This window comes from Phyllopteryx taeniolatus, chromosome 7 (assembly GCF_024500385.1).
Source record: "Phyllopteryx taeniolatus isolate TA_2022b chromosome 7, UOR_Ptae_1.2, whole genome shotgun sequence".
Classification (NCBI taxonomy): Eukaryota; Metazoa; Chordata; class Actinopteri; order Syngnathiformes; family Syngnathidae; genus Phyllopteryx; species Phyllopteryx taeniolatus.
In genome coordinates this window covers 8,605,355-8,622,261 of record NC_084508.1, presented here as the reverse complement: position 1 = coordinate 8,622,261, position 16,907 = coordinate 8,605,355, and the positions used below count along the sequence as shown (strand labels likewise).

Sequence of the window (16,907 nt, the reverse complement as noted above, 5' to 3'; positions counted from 1 at the left end):
TAGAATTAATGAAAAACATTTGTAAAATTCATACACAAAACTAATGCAACCACCATAATACTTTAACTACACTAGAAGTGACCGCGGGACTTGACTGTATTTTTCGTCCAGTTTACCGGGTACTCATATTCCTAATCGACTTCCCTAAATCATTAATAAGAAAAAATCTTTTGTCCATCACCTCTGATTTTGTTCACATTTCTTTACTTAACTTTGAGCAGCAGTTCAGGGACACAGTTAACATTAGAAGAGCGAGTATCCCCTCTCCTGGTAAACTCTAGAATTACATACATTTGTCATAGTGCACAGTCCTTATTGATAGAAAACATAATATTCCAGTATATCACAGATTAAAGTAGGAATTAGAACTAAATACCTCACTCAACCCATATCTCCAAAAGATAAAGAAACATTTCAAAACATTAAACGACATCTATACTTGGAATGACTTTGATTTGTAAGGCCGCCAGACACCGATCTTGCGCGGCCGCAGGTTGTATCAGGTCTTAACGCCGTGTGAAAGAACAGCAGTGTTACATTGACAACTTCTATTCCTTTACACAGCATAAGAGCTGATACCACCAGTCTTTTAGCGCGCTGCTGTCTCGTGTCGTTTTGATCATTTTAAGCTGCAAGTCACAATTTGCCTCATGTGTTCAAATTAATCACCTCAATAAGCACTGATTACTTTGCAGAATGACAAACATTATTCGTGGGAGGGGGGAAAAAAAACAAGGTCCTATTTTTGTAAGTCATTGTTTTAATCAATAAACATATATATACAGTTGGCATTTTCATATAAAAGTTTTAGGTAAAAAACACAGAATATAATTAATAAAATGGATTTTTAGAAAGATTAATAGAGAAAAAAAGAAGTAATTCATAAGTTTTATATACATAGGGTTGTAAAAACATTGGAAATACTGTACATTAAAAGTCTATCCTTAAATATTTAATATGGTCCAGTCTTTAGATCTCTCTCCTGCTACTGTGTCAACTTTGCGGCACAAAGTTGAGAACGACGCCGCCGCTGCTTCCGCCGCCTCCAACTCCTCCAGTTGGCGGAACAAGGCGGAGGTCAGGTCCGCCTCGGGCCCCGCATCCGAGCTGGAGGACGGCGACTCTGACTCTTCCGGTTCCAAAATCGAGTCCAACTCGGGCCCCTCATTCGGGTTGAATAAAGTTGCGAGCTCAGGTGCAGAGACTGAAAAACACAAATACATAACATCCGTCACTTCTGAGACGTGAGTCCCACTACGATAAAAAAATTATCTAATGATAGCCAGTGCAATATTCTGCCTTTACTAAGGTTATATAATGCTCAAAACGGGTATTAACTGTTAGTAGTAATCAAGAATTTGAGAAAATGTTGGTACACAAATTGAAAGATTTCAGTCCATTTTTCAGTTTAAGGTGAAATTATGGACAGAAGGACCAAGGAATTTTAGAGCCATAATGAAAACAGAAGCTGTTGCGATCATATAATACCGTGTACAACTGCACTGCATCCAAGATACTTCCTAATATTGTGGTGTCCCCATTTACCAGTCGATATACAGTAGACGCCGGACAGTGGCAAAATATTAGAAACATCTTTACAATCAACATATAAGTGCATCTCAATAAATGGTAGAAATGTTAGTTTATTTTATGAGGAAATGCAAATCAGAATGACAAATCTGACCGAATTGTTATATTTTTAAAATGATCATTTAAAGTGTGAAATTACCTCTTTCAATGGAACCTCTGAAATACTAATTCACTGAGATGCACCCATACATTATTTTTGTAAAGGCAGAATTTCTGAGCCACGTCGTAGGCTTTGGGCAGATTTACATGAAGTAAAAATACTTTGACATACTGTACTTACTGGTCAGATGATTTGAACTGGTGGCTGCACTGGCGCACTTTCTCTTTTTCTTTCTGCCCTAAAACAACAAAAAAACGTAACATTGAGTCATTGCACACAAAAACATTGAAGACATTATTGTTGACTTTTATTGTTCGAGTGTAAATGACAATGGAACTCACGTAGTTGTCTCTGCAGGTCCAGTCCGGGTGCACGCTGGCATGCATCAGGCTGAGCCGCTCCGATTCTTGGAAGAATGGGAGCTGCTCAGCCGGCGGCAGCGACTTCCACTGCGGACAAAATCAAGTGTCAGCGCACACATGCATAAGATCACCACGTAAACTACGAGGACGTGTTTGTTGCAAACACACTCACCTTCTGCCCCAGGATTTTATTCACAGCGGCGCTGTCACTGTTTTGAAATTGGGCCTTCACGACAGGCCGCCGCTCCTTCATAAACAGCATGAAGGCGTTTGGGGGCTTCTTAATGTAGGGCCTCTCCTCCTTGGGCCCTGATGTATTCCTCGTTCTCCTATTGGGAAAGCAAAGCATCAGCATGTCGCCTCTGTGTGGATGTGCCAGGAAAGACATTTTACAGAGAATACTTACTTTGTATTTGGTGGCAAAGGACGAGGAGGAGGGAGAACTGCGCCAGGCACCAACTGGTAACAGATTTGCCCTATTCTAGAAACACATCAAGACACACGTGTTAAACAACAGAAGTGTGTGAAGATGAACATTCAAGGAGTCCTCCACATGTTACACATTATATGGCACTATGATGTATACAGTTGTGTTACTTACATCACTCGAACAGGACCTTGGCTGACGCTCACCATATGTGGCGCACCAGCGACCTGCAAAAACAAACAAAAATAATGGCTATCAACCTACTTTTTATTACTATTTAGTAGTAACATTTAACTGTAATTCCTCATATAGAACATTTATTTGAAACACTAATCAAACTTATCATAACTGTATACTTCGACTTCTATTACGAGTCTCATGTTTACATCCATGTTCCAAAAAGTTTTTGCTTGTGCTTGAAATAGTAAGAAACGTCATTATACAGGCACCGAGTCTATGAATTATTATGTCATATTTTTCTGCATGTTCCGAAACTTATGAATCGTCTCCCTTACCTGCTCTTGATTTTTTATCATCTTGCCCGAGTCCGTGTTGATCACCTCCATAATACTTTTCCACTCTTGGTCATCCATCATTCTTTCAGTTGCTCCTTGGAATGGTCTTCGGTCAATTTGTTTCCTTATTTATAGCTTGCCTATTTTTGGTACCGCCCTAAAATAAGTGAACCCACCAATCACGGCGAAGACTGGGGTCACCTTTGTGACGTCATGTATTTTTGTGGGGAGCGCAAATGAACTTGAATGAGCGGCGATGGCTAAGCTAACGTGCGAGCTGGCTAACTAACTGACGGCCATTTTGACTTAAAAGGTGTCCGTTACTCAAAGGAAAATAAAACACTTTTAAAAATGCATTTTTTTTTAAATCTTCCGAGACCATCACGATGCGGTGAGTCTTCTCGCAGGGGCTCGGGATGTGGGCGCCATTTTGCGAGCCACAATGTTTAAAACGAATGTTCAAAACTTGTTCAAAACAACGGTCACAGCGATTTTAGGTTGATAAAAAGACATATCCATTTCAGGTTTAAAAAAAAAAAGATATATATATCCAAGACACTGTTAATGTCCTGTTTTTGGTGATTGTTTTGCCAAACAGAACAGAAATTGGTTCACTTCATGTAACAGCAGTATTACATTTAGACTCCCAGTGAAATTGAAACAAATGGCGGTACACATCTTGTCTTTACCTCAAGTGTCTCGTTTCCTCAAATATGTAGCTGGCCGCCATTTTACATTATTTTGCTGTTAACGGTACAAACCTCTGCAGAAATCAATCAGAGTGAATATATGCAGAGGTCGGGAGAGTTGCTAAATATTGTACTCAAGTAAGAATACAGTTACTTTACAAAAATATGAGTCAAGTAAAAGTACAAAGTACTTCTACAAATAATTACTTGAATAAGAAAGTAACCTACTCAGTGAAAAAACTGCTCAAGTACTGAGTAACTAGTGAGTAACGTCTGATTTATTTTAAAAATCGGAGCACGAACGTCAAATAAAATGAAAATAACTAAATAAAACATGAATGCGCAAATTTAGATATTGTGTTACATCACTTAATGTAAGACAATAAATGAAATCTTTATCGAATAAAATCTTTCTAAAATAACAAATTAAGGCACATTCAGCTCCAAGAAATGGTCTTATACAATATTGTTTCCACTTGTTGAACAGCACAGTACTGTAGGTTTACCAGCCAGATTACATAAACATGACTAAGGCTGCTGAGGATATAAAAAGTAGGCTTTACGCGATCAGGATTTTTGGGGCCGGTCACTGATCAGCGAGTTTTAAAAAAAAAACGATAACCGATCACAAGATGGAGGAATGTGTCTATTTAAATGACTTGTTCATTTACTGTATATACTTGTGTACTTAATTGCTCCAAAATGCCAGTGAGGCATAGTGACAGACAGAACAAATGAATGGTCTTCTATTAGATGGCAGGAAGTAAAAACAGTAATTAATGTATACACATTTTGTGACATTTTTGTTTGTTGGTGTGCCGTGAGATTTTTCAATTGTAAAGTATGTTCCTTGGCTCCATAAAGGTTGGAAATCACTGCTCAAGTCAGATCGTGGATTCTAATCAGTCAGGTCAAACAAACATTACATGACAGAAATAATGGGTGCAAACTTACTGTAATTAAATTACTTTATTTTTAAGTAAATTACTTCACCCACACCGAAACTTTAGAGCATGATTCGACAGAAGGGAGGCATGTTTACGTACAACGGTCAGTGCTAGCACTAGCTTGCTTGGCTACATAACCTTTTCTTGCCTGCTTGCGAGCCATATCGTATTAAAAGTACCGTATTTTTCAGACTTTTTTGATAGTTTGGCCGGGGGTGCGACTTATACTCCGGAGCGACCTATATGTGAAATTATTAACACATTATTATTTAATTTCACCTTATTGTCACACTGACAACCGCAAGAGGGCGCTCTAGGCCTGTGTATCTGTACCTGCTACTTCTATACCTCTGAAAATTGATAATGTAGCATACCATACATCTGTTCAGCCTGTTGTTCTCTATTCAATTTTTATTTTAAATTGCCTTTCAAGATGAAATGTCTGTTCTTGGTGTTGGATTTTATCTAATACATTTCCCCCAAAAAATGCGACATATACTCCAGTGTGACTTATGTTTTTTCCTTCTTTATGATGCATTTTTTTGGCTGGTGCGATTTATACTCCGGACTGACTTATAGTCCGGAAAATACGGTACGTGAACATACCTCAAGCAAGCCTTAAACGAACGTCATCTCCTGTCCTGAGCACCGGTGACCACCAACACACGTTTTTCCCCATTTAGTTTTTATAATACAGTCGGCGCGCTCCACTCGTGTTGACGTCGCCACGGTAGCGAATGTATCCGGTCAGTGCCGTAAATCCTGGACCAGCTGCCTCCTTTCTCGCTAGCCAGCTGGCTACCTAGCTAGGGCTACTTAGCCAGGGCTACCGAGCCATGCTGTGTTGAATCAAGTTTATCCCATTCATTCTTTCGGGGTCGCCAGCCACCTCGGCGATGGCTCCTTTTCGGCTTCGGTTGTGGGTCTGCCAAGAATGTCCATGCAGCGTGTCGGCCTATGCTAATAGACGCATCCTTCTGTGGCGATGTAGGTGGAAAGTTTTTATTTTGAAACAACATTTTTGCCTATTTTCTGACATGGTAGGGACCAAATCAGTAACTGAATCATAGTCAGTTTAACCAATGACAAAAATTATTGTGATATGCAGCAGTAGTATGACTAACCTGTAACTGACATGTCGTTCAACCTGGAGCAGCATCGGAAGTGGATATCAAACTAGTAGCCCTGAGCATTAATCAGTACCCAATAAGTATCGATCAGTTTCAAAAAGGTTGCTGAGTACATCATTCTCTCTTGTGTGATATTGCTGAATTATTTGTTTTTTTCATCATTAAACAATACCAAATGATCAAATGCGAAATAATCGATTAATAAATGGGAATTGGGGAAAAAAATTAGTCAATAAACCTTAATGCAAAATACATTTGTATCCGATTATTTGATCAATCGATGCAATGATCGATAGTGACAGCCCTAAGACATTGTGTACATACGTGATTCCCAACCTTTATTGAGCCAAGGCACATATTTTACATTTGAAAAATCTCACGGCACATCAACAAACAAAAATGTCACAAAAAGTGGATACACAAGTCAATTGTCCACATTCTGACATCTAATAGAAGACCATTTATTTGTTCTGTCTGTCTTGATATGCCGCTCGCATAGATAAATGAATGACACATTAATGGTTGTAAATAATATTTTGACCAATGAAGTGAAATTTTATTATTTCCCACGGCATACAAGAAGATCTCTCGCAGCACACTGGTTGGGAATCACTGGTGTACATCATCGTTCTTTAGAGTGGTTTGATCTGTTTTCACTTGGGGAAAGGCAAAACTGACATTTTGTTTCTTATGAGTGAACAGTAAATATGACATTTGTTGTCTGGCAAATAACCTACCAAGCTGTAGACTGGGATCTGTTTGGCAAAAACACGTACAAATTAACTTTACGGAGTTAAATATTTCTATACAGTGTTTCCTCGCTATATCATGGTTCACCCATTGAAGATTCAGTGGATTGCAAAAAAATAATTTTCATATCGCGCATAATTCGACATATCGGAGAATTTTGAGTTTGTGTTGTTTATTATTTTTTTGTGGTGAAATAAATGGGTCCTATCCTAAAACATTAAGACTATGAAGATACCAAATAAAAAATGTGTTAAAACACGTACCATAATGTCTCGTGTATAATGCGCAACCATGTATAATACGCACCCCCAAAGTTGACCGCAAAAATTCTGGAAAACCCTTCTACCTATGTATAATGCATTTTTACAATGCATGATTGGACTTCTACCCATATGATCAAAACATGAAGTATTATCTGTATTTTGTTAGTTTTTTCAAATAATTATTCTGAAGCATTTTATTTGAACATGTAATACTTTTTATTAACTTTTTTTTCTTGCTCTTATTTTGAAATTCACTTTTATTTAGTAAACGTGAAAACACACAGTTGTGCTCATATGTTTGATTACCCAGGCAGAATTTGTAAGATGGGTACAGTTCTTTAAAGAAAACATGAAGGGCCAGGCAAAACACATTTAATTTTATTTTAATGGGATTTCAATTAAACTGTCAAGCATTTTGGACAAGCATTATCATTAAAACTTAACCATAAAGAAATTAATGATGGTTGTTGTTCAGTCATCAGTCGTATTTAAAAAAGCAATATTTCACAAATTCTGCCAGGGTATGTAAACTTATGAGCACCACTGTACTTATATGCAGTCATACGTACCCCTGTCATATTGGAATGAAAGTGTAGGCTCCACCTTTTTCATAACCTCTAGGTGGCAGTGGCATATTAGAATGAAAGTATACACCTTTCTCGTAACCTCAAGGTAGCGGTGGCATATTGGAATGAAAGCGTGCAACTTTTTCAAAACCTCTTGATGGCGGCATACATTTATAAAATGTGAAAGTTGTTTTCCATTTTTCCATGTACCTATGTATAATGCGCACTATTGACTTTTGAAAAAAAAAATTGGGGGGGGGAAATGCACATTATTCACGAGAAATTACGGTACTACAAGGAATAAAATTCACATAGTGTACAGGACCTCGGTGCCTTACTGTATTTTTAAGAGTTTAAAAGGTATTTAAGAGTATTGTATTATGTTTCTAAGCATATGGTAGAAGTTAATCGTAGACTTTACACCGATCTGATCGGTTTTATCGGTATCGGCCGATAATTAACATTTTATAGGAAAAGTAGGAAAAGCCAAATGGGTGCAAACTCTGGACAACACCCGTTCATATAGCCAGGGACAGGGTTAGTGGCCAATCCTTGAATCCCCCCTAGAGGTCATTGATTTTTTTTTACTTTTGTCTAAACTGCTAAAGAAAACATTTGAAGATACTCAGTTTGCAGTACACAAGTATATACAGTCAATGAACAAGTCATGTAAATAGACACATTGCTCCATCTTGTGATCGGATCGGTGATCGGTTATAATTTTTTTAAACGTGCTGATCGGTGATCGGCCCCAAAAATCCTGATCATGTAAAGCCTAGTCAATAGGAGCGTGCAGTAGATTAAGTTTGGGGAGGTTCATACAGCAATAAAAAGATAATCCAAAAGTAAAGATTTGGTCGCTATTTCGCCGATTTCACCTATTGCGGAGGTAGTCCGGAACCTAACCCCCGCGATAAACGATGGATTTGTATATTTTCAATTTATGTGCTATACTTCTGCAGACGTTTCTAACGTTAAGAGCAAAATATTCTGCAGGTTAATGTTGTACACCGCCAAAAGCACACAAATGAAATATTTATTAATGATTTTATTTTTTTACATGTACATTTTTGATGATTGTAGCTTACATACAGCAAAAGAAAATCCCAAATTTATCAGCTCAATCAATTCAATTATTTAGCAATAAAGAAAGTAACCTTCCTGTAAGATCAATGATTCTTTAATATGGAAATTGTGCAGCAGTTAGCCTTGTATTTTCCTTGCGTTTAATGAACCGCTATGAGTTACTGAAATAAACAAAATTTTCTACCATATTCAAATTCATTGAGATGTACCTGTACACATCACGTGATGATAAAAGCGGCCAGCTAAAGCTATTTAGCTCACAGAAACCTGAGGTAAAGGCATGTAGAAAAAAAAAAAAAGAAGAATTTATTCTCAAAGTTTTATTGGCAAACTGTACTACCATTTGACATGTATTTCCATTTAACCAGACTTAAACCGATTGCTTTGGTGTTGGTATGAAAATAAAATTCCTTGAATTCTTCAATGTTTCCTTCTTCGTCTAGATGTGTGTGTAGAATTGGACAGATTTTTTATGAGCTAGCGCCTGGCAACTTTCTCCATCCTCCTCCTCATCCACCACCACCACCGAAATCATGAAACTCCTTCTCAAAGGATTCTCTGCAAAATGTCTTTCCTGGGACATCCACACAGAGGGGACATGCGTTTGCTTATGTTTTGTTTTCCCAATAGGACAAGGAGGAATACCCCAGGTGTCCACTAAGCCTTATATTAAGAAGCCCCCCAAGTTTGAGGTAATGAACACACAGAATACAATTAATAAAACACAATAAAAACATTCATCGAGGCAATTCATATGTGTACAATTGTAAAACATTTATTTTAAAAAAGCAATTCATAGGTTACGCACAGTTTGTAAAAAAATTTGAAATAGAGAAGAAATTCATAGTCTGTGCTTTGATACGCTGTTTATTTTCCAGTCCAAATCAGGTTGAAGCCACCACTGCGCGCGCTCTGCCTCGACCATGTCCACTTGGCGGCATGTGGACAAGGACGCCTCGGCCGCTTCCGCCATTGTCAAGGCAAAGCTTCCAGCTCCTTGAATAGGGCGGAGGTCAGGTCCGCCTCGGGCCCCACATTCAGGCGAGTGCTCCATTTTGATGAGGAGCGAGAGGACGCCCGGGCCGAATCTGCCACCTGTAAGTCTACGATCTCAAACGTAGCGGAGATCAGGTCCGCCTTGGGCTCATCATGCACGTTGACGAGGAGAAGGAGGACGCCTCGGCCGCCTCCAATTTGTTGAACAAGGCGGAGGTCAGGTCCGCTTCAGGCTCCACATCCAGGCTCCATGTTGACGAGCGGGAGGACGCCAAATCTGAGTCTCCCAGTTCCAAAATGGACTTGAAGTCCCAGTCGGGCCATTCATGCTGGCTGAAGAAAGGTGGCAAAGGGAGCCCAGGTCCAGAGACTGCAAACACAAATACATAACATCCGTCAGTCCTGAGACGTGAGTCATGAGACAACTTTAAATATAATCTAATGATAGCCAGTCCAATATTCTGCCTCTACTAAGGTTATGCAATGCTCAGTTTTGATTAAAATAGTCAAGAATTTGAAGAAACGTAGTTACACAATGTAAAGATTTCAGACCACTTTTCAGTTAAAGACGAAACTATGGACAGAAAAGTACCAAGGACAATTAGGGCCACAAAGAAAATAGAAGCTGCTGTCATCATTTGTTGTGTGTGTTACTTACATCACTCAAACAGGACCTTGGCTGATGCTCGCCATATGTGGCACACCAGTATCCTGCAAACAAATTATTATAACTATAATTCCATCCATCCATTTTCTGAACCGCTTCTCCTCACTAGGGTCGCGGGGGTGCTGGAGCCTATCCCAGCTGTCATCGGGCAGGAGGCGGGGTGCATCCTGAACTGGTTGCCAGCCAATCGCAGGGCACATACAAACAAACAACCATTCGCACTCACATTCACACCTACGGGCAATTTAGAGTCTCCAATTAATGCATGTTTTTGGGATGTGGGAGGAAACCGGAGTGCCCGGAGAAAACCCACGCATGCACGGGGAGAACATGCAAACTCCACACAGGCGGGACCGGGGATTGAACCCGGGTCCTCAGAACTGTGAGGCTGACGCTCTAACCAGTCGTCCACCGTGCCACCATAATTATAATTACAATTACAATTACAATTATAAATTATTAACCTGCTTTTTATTAACTTAGAAGTAACACATAACTAAAAATCCTCATATAGAACATTGACTGGAAGCACTAAACAAACTAATCATGGCTGTATATTTTGACTTCTATAACAAGCCTCACGTTTGCATTCATGTTCCAAAAGGTTTTTGCTTGTGGATTGAAGTTATTTTTATCTTTTAATCATCACATCTCACTGTTATTCCCCATAAAACATTTGAAACAGTAAAATACGACACACCATTCAATAATTAAGATCGGATTATCCTTTATCCTCCAGAGAGGAAATTTAGGTGTTACAGGAGCACACAGCATATTACTTATAAAATAATATAAATACATTGTAAATAAAGTTCTGTACCATGACTTTCTTGAAAGATTAAGGGGCTTGTGACAGATAAAAACAGAGACTGCATCAAATTTTTAAGTTTTATGCAGTCGCCGCTCCAGGTTGTATCAGGTCTTATGCTGTGTCAAGGAATAGAAGTTGTCTTATAACGATGGCAACACAAGTCTTTTATCTTGCTGCTGTCAAAACATTTCATATTTTGATCATTCTAACTGCAAGTCATAATGTGCCTCACATGTAACAAAGTAATGTAAAGTGTAAAGTAATCACCTCAATACCACTCATTACTTTGCAGAACGATAAACATTTTTTGGAGAGAAAAAAATATTTTCAAAAGTATTTTTTGGAACACACTGTTTTAATCAATGAACATGTTTCAGTACAGTTTTCATTTGCATATTGGTCCTTTAAAATCAACGTGTTAAACATTTTGAGGTAACACACGCACAGAATAAAATGAATGAAAACATTTGTAAAATTCATACACAAAACTAATGCAACCACCACAACTCTTTAGCTAGACGAGAAGTGACCGCGGGACTCGACTGTATTATTCGTACAGTTTACTGGGTACTCAGATTCCTAATCGGCTTCCCTATATCATCCATCCATTCATCCATTTTCTACCGCTTATCCGAGGTTTAGTCGCGGGGGCAGTAGCTCGAGCAGGGACGCCCAGACTTCCCTCTCCCCAGCCACTTCATCCAGCTCTTCCGGTAGGATCCCGAGGCGTTCCCAGACCAGCCGAGAGACGTAGTCTCCAGTGTGTCCTGGTTCGTCCCCGGGGTCTCCTTCCTGTGGGATGTGCCCAGAACACCTCACCAGGGAGGCGTTATTAATAAGGAAAAAAAAATTATCCTAGTAGATGCATCGTGGCCAAAAAAAGTCCGACAACACCTCTGATTTTGTTCACATTTCTTTACTGAACTTTGAGCAGCAGTTCAGAAACACAGTTAACATTAGAAGAGCGAGTATCCCCTCTGCTGGTAAAGTCTAGAATTACATACATCTGTCATAGTGCACAGTCCTTATTGATAGAAAACATAATATTCCAGTATATCACAGATTAAAGTAGGGATTAGAATACCTCACTCAACCCATATCTCCAAAAGATAAAGAAACATTTCAAAACATTAAACGACATCTATACTTGGAATGACTTTGATTTGTAAGGCCGCCAGACACCGATCTTGCGCGGCCGCAGGTTGTATCAGGTCTTAACGCCGTGTGAAAGAACAGCAGTGTTACATTGACAACTTCTATTCCTTTACACAGCATAAGAGCTGATACCACCAGTCTTTTAGCGCGCTGCTGTCTCGTGTCGTTTTGATCATTTTAAGCTGCAAGTCACAATTTGCCTCGTGTTCAAATTAATCACCTCAATAAGCACTGATTACTTTGCAGAATGACAAACATTATTCGTGGGAGGGGGGAAAAAAAACAAGGTCCTATTTTTGTAAGTCATTGTTTTAATCAATAAACATATATACAGTTGGCATTTTCATATAAAAGTTTTAGGTAAAAAACACAGAATATAATTAATAAAATGGATTTTTAGAAAGATTAATAGAGAAAAAAAGAAGTAATTCATAAGTTTTATATACATAGGGTTGTAAAAACATTGGAAATACTGTACATTAAAAGTCTATCCTTAAATATTTAATATGGTCCAGTCTTTAGATCTCTCTCCCTCTGCTGTGTCAATTTTGCAGCACAAAGTTGAGAACGACGCCGCCGCTGCTTCCGCCGCCTCCAACTCCTCCAGTTGGCGGAACAAGGCGGAGGTCAGGTCCGCCTCGGGCCCCGCATCCGAGCTGGAGGACGGCGACTCTGACTCCGCCAGTTCTAAAATTGAGTCCATCTCGGGCCCCTCATTCGGGTTGAATAAAGTTGCAAGCTCAGGTGCAGAGACTGAAAAACACAAATACATAACATCCGTCACTTCTGAGACGTGAGTCACACTACGATAAAAAAATTATCTAATGATAGCCAGTGCAATATTCTGCCTTTACTAACTGTTCGTAGTAATCAAGAATTTGAGGAAATGTTGGGACACAAATTGAAAGATTTCAGTCCATTTTTCAGTTTAAGGTGAAATTATGGACAGAAGGACCAAGGAATTTTAGAGCCATAATGAAAACAAAAGCTGTTGTGATCATATAATACCGTGTACAACTGCACTGCATCCAAGATACTTCCTAATATTGTGGTGTCCCCATTTACCAGTCGATATACACTAGACGCCGGACAGTGGCAAAATATTAGAAACATCTTTACAATCAACATATAAGTGCATCTCCATAAATGGTAGAAACTTTTGTTTATTTTATGAGGAAATGCAAATCAGAATGACAAATCTAACCTAATTGTTATATTTTTAAAATGATCATTTAAAGTGTGAAATTACCTCTTTCAATGGAACCTCTGAAATACTAATTCACTGAGATGCACCCATACATTATTTTTGTAAAGGCAGAATTTCTGAGCCACGTCGTAGGCTTTGGGCAGATTTACATGAAGTAAAAATACTTTGACATACTGTACTTACTGGTCAGATGATTTGAACTGGTGGCTGCACTGGCGCACTTTCTCTTTTTCTTTCTGCCCTAAAACAAGAAAAAAACAACATTGAGTCATTGCACACAAAAACATTGAAGACATTATTGTTGACTTTTATTGTTCGAGTGTAAATGACAATGGAACTCACGTAGTTGTCTCTGCAGGTCCAGTCCGGGTGCACGCTGGCATGCATCAGGCTGAGCCGCTCCGATTCTTGGAAGAATGGGAGCTGCTCAGCCGGCGGCAGCGACTTCCACTGCGGACAAAATCAAGTGTCAGCGCACACATGCATAAGATCACCACGTAAACTACGAGGACGTGTTTGTTGCAAACACACTCACCTTCTGCCCCAGGATTTTATTCACAGCGGCGCTGTCACTGTTTTGAAATTGGGCCTTCACGACAGGCCGCCGCTCCTTCATAAACAGCATGAAGGCGTTTGGGGGCTTCTTAATGTAGGGCCTCTCCTCCTTGGGCCCTGATGTATTCCTCGTTCTCCCATTGGGAAAGCAAAGCATCAGCATGTCGCCTCTGTGTGGATGTGCCAGGAAAGACATTTTACAGAGAATACTTACTTTGTATTTGGTGGCAAAGGACGAGGAGGAGGGAGAACTGCGCCAGACACCAACTGGTAACAGATTTGCCCTATTCTAGAAACACATCAAGACACACGTGTTAAACAACAGAAGTGTGTGAAGATGAACATTCAAGGAGTCATACACATTTTACACATTATATGGCACTGTATGATGTATACAGTTGTGTTACTTACATCACTCGAGCAGGACCTTGGCTGACGCTCACCATATGTGGTGCATCAGCGACCTGCAAAAGCAAAAAAATAATAATGGTTAGCAACCTACTTTTTATTACTATTTAGTAGTAACATGTAACTATAATTCCTCATATACGACACTTATTTGAAACACTAAACAAACTCATCATAACTGTATATTTTGACTTCTTTTACAAACCTGATGTTTAAATCCATGATCCAAAAAGTTTTTGCTTGTGCTTGAAATAGTAAGAAACGGCATTTAACATGATTTAAGATCGGATAATCCTTTATCCCCAGAGATAACAATAAATACAATTATAAAAATACATACCAAGAAACAGTATTATACAATGACTTTCTTGAACCTGTGGCTTATAACACCCCACAGATAAACACAGGCACTGAGTCTATGAATTATTATTATACAGTTGTGTTACTTACATCACTCGAACAGGACCTTGGCTGACGCTCACCATATGTGGCGCACCAGCGACCTGCAAAAACAAACAAAAATAATGGCTATCAACCTACTTTTTATTACTATTTAGTAGTAACATGTAACTGTAATTCCTCATATAGAACATTTATTTGAAACACTAATCAAACTTATCATAACTGTATACTTCGACTTCTATTACGAGTCTCATGTTTACATCCATGTTCCAAAAAGTTTTTGCTTGTGCTTGAAATAGTAAGAAACGTCATTATACAGGCACCGAGTCTATGAATTATTATGTAATATTTTTGCTGCATGTTCCAAAAGTTATGAATCGTCTCCCTTACCCGCGCTTGATTTTTGATCATCTTGCCCAAGTCCGTGTTGATCACTTCCGTAATAGTTTTCCACTCTTGGTCATCCATCATTTTTTCAGTTGCTACTTTGAATGGTGTGTGGTCAATTTGTTTCCTTATTTATAGCTTGCCTATTTTTGGGACCGCCCTAAAATAAGTGAACCCACCAATCACACGGCGAATACTGGGGTCACCTTTGTGACGTCAAGCATTTCTTTTTTTGGGGGGCAAATGAGCTTGAAAGAGCGGCGATGGCTAAGCTAACGAGCGAGCTGGCTAACTAACTGACGGCCAATTTGACTTAAAAGGTGCCCGGTACACCCAAAGGAAAATAAAAATGCAATTTTGTTGTCTTCCGAGACCATCACGATGCGGTGAGTCTTCTCGCAGGGGCTCCGGATGTGGGCGCCATTTTGCGAGCCACAATGTTTAAAACGAGTGTTCAAAAAAAACGGTCACAGCGATTTCAGGTTGAAAAAATATATATATATATATCCATGACTGTTAATGTCCTGTTTTGGGTGGTTGTTTTTGCCAAACAGAACACAAATTGGTTCAATTCATCTAACAGCAGAATTACATTTAGACTTATAGTGAAATTGAAACAAATGGTGGTACACTTGTCTTTACCACAAGTTTCTAATTTTTCTCAAATATTTAGCTGGCCTCCATTTTACATTATTTTGCTGTTAATGGTACATTATTTTGCTGTTAATAGTACAAACCTCTGCAGAAATCAATCAGAGTGAGTATATGCAGAGGTGGGTGGGGTAGCTAAATATTGTACTCAAGTAAGAATACTGTTACTTGAGAAAAATATGAGTCAAGTAAAAGTACAAAGTCGTTCTCCAAATAATTACTTGAGTAAGAGTAAGAAAGTAGCCCAGCTACTCAAGTACTGTGTAACTAGTGAGTAACTGCTGATTTATTTTTCAAATCTGAGCATGAATGTCAAATAAAATAAAAATAACTAAATAAAACATTAATGCGCAAATTCAGATATTGCTGGACAACATCACAATCTAAAACAATAAATGAAATCTTTATCGAATAAAATAAAAAATTAAGGCAAATTCTGCTCCAAGAAATGGTCTTATACTATATTGTTTCCATTTGTTAAACAGCACTGTAGGCTTACCAGAGCTTACAAAAACAGGAACAAGGCTGCTGAGATTATATAAAGTATACACAGCACCGTTCAGATGCCAGGTTTTTGAGTTGCAAATTAATTTTGATCAAGATAAATCATTTGAAAACTTTTTCCACCATTAATCTGAGCTAAAATTTGTCAAACTCAGCTGACTTTTTTTGTGTGTATCTTTTTGAGAGGGGAGGTAAACATTAACAACTGAAATAAACTTGAATGTGATTGACTTGGACTTGATGTTTAACTTGCTGCTGCAACTTATCGCAAGGTGTTTTCTCAAGTTAGAAGTGTGCTGAAATATCCAAGTTTGGGCAGTGAAAAAAATACACTGTATGTTAAAGCTGTTTTTCGTAGTCTGTAATGTAAATACGAGTCGCACGTGGCTGTCATACCTAGGCTTTATACGATCAGGATTTTTGGGACCGATCAGCGAGTTTAAAAAAACGATCGCCGATCCGATCACATGATGGAGGAATGTGTCTTATTTAAATGACCTGTTCCTTTACTGTATATACTTGTGTACTTAATTGCTAAAAAAATTATATTTACAATAAATAATGTATCTTTGCCAGAGTAGCATCTGCTCCATTTGCACACTGATTGAGGAGTATCTGTAACATTTGCACAACCAACATTGTCCCAGATTATCGCACGACTCGTCACTTTAAACCGCATACACTCTTTGAAGTCTCAGCGCCCTTTGCACAATGGTCATTGCACCGGACTATTGCAATA

At 38.8% G+C, this 16,907-nt stretch overlaps 2 protein-coding genes and 1 long non-coding RNA gene across 4 annotated transcripts; 1 reads left to right on the top strand and 2 right to left on the bottom strand.

Moving 5' to 3' along the window:
* Window positions 1-742: 742 nt before the first annotated feature.
* LOC133480568 (transcription factor 7-like 1-C) lies at window positions 743-3,110 on the bottom strand. The gene is made up of 7 exons (XM_061778821.1): window positions 2,995-3,110; window positions 2,654-2,706; window positions 2,459-2,533; window positions 2,225-2,381; window positions 2,032-2,139; window positions 1,871-1,928; window positions 743-1,204 (listed from the first exon to the last, which is right to left on the bottom strand). Exons 1-7 carry the CDS (start codon window positions 3,073-3,075, stop codon window positions 945-947), a joined length of 792 nt encoding a protein of 263 aa, XP_061634805.1. The 5' UTR covers window positions 3,076-3,110; the 3' UTR covers window positions 743-944.
* A 144-nt stretch (window positions 3,111-3,254) lies between these two features.
* LOC133480580 (uncharacterized) lies at window positions 3,255-14,561 on the top strand. 2 transcript variants are annotated; one of them, XR_009789317.1, is made up of 5 exons: window positions 3,255-3,385; window positions 9,056-9,117; window positions 9,304-9,830; window positions 12,609-12,798; window positions 13,620-14,561. It is a non-coding gene; the product is annotated as an uncharacterized LOC133480580 (long non-coding RNA). The 2 variants fall into 2 exon arrangements; XR_009789316.1 differs by having other exon boundaries at window positions 3,267-3,385; window positions 8,869-9,117.
* LOC133480570 (transcription factor 7-like 1-B) lies at window positions 12,097-15,103 on the bottom strand. Its single transcript, XM_061778826.1, has 8 exons — window positions 15,017-15,103; window positions 14,675-14,727; window positions 14,228-14,280; window positions 14,031-14,105; window positions 13,797-13,950; window positions 13,604-13,711; window positions 13,445-13,502; window positions 12,097-12,807 (listed from the first exon to the last, which is right to left on the bottom strand). Exons 3-8 carry the CDS (start codon window positions 14,260-14,262, stop codon window positions 12,548-12,550), a joined length of 690 nt encoding a protein of 229 aa, XP_061634810.1. The 5' UTR covers window positions 14,263-14,280; window positions 14,675-14,727; window positions 15,017-15,103; the 3' UTR covers window positions 12,097-12,547.
* Window positions 15,104-16,907: the final 1,804 nt, after the last annotated feature.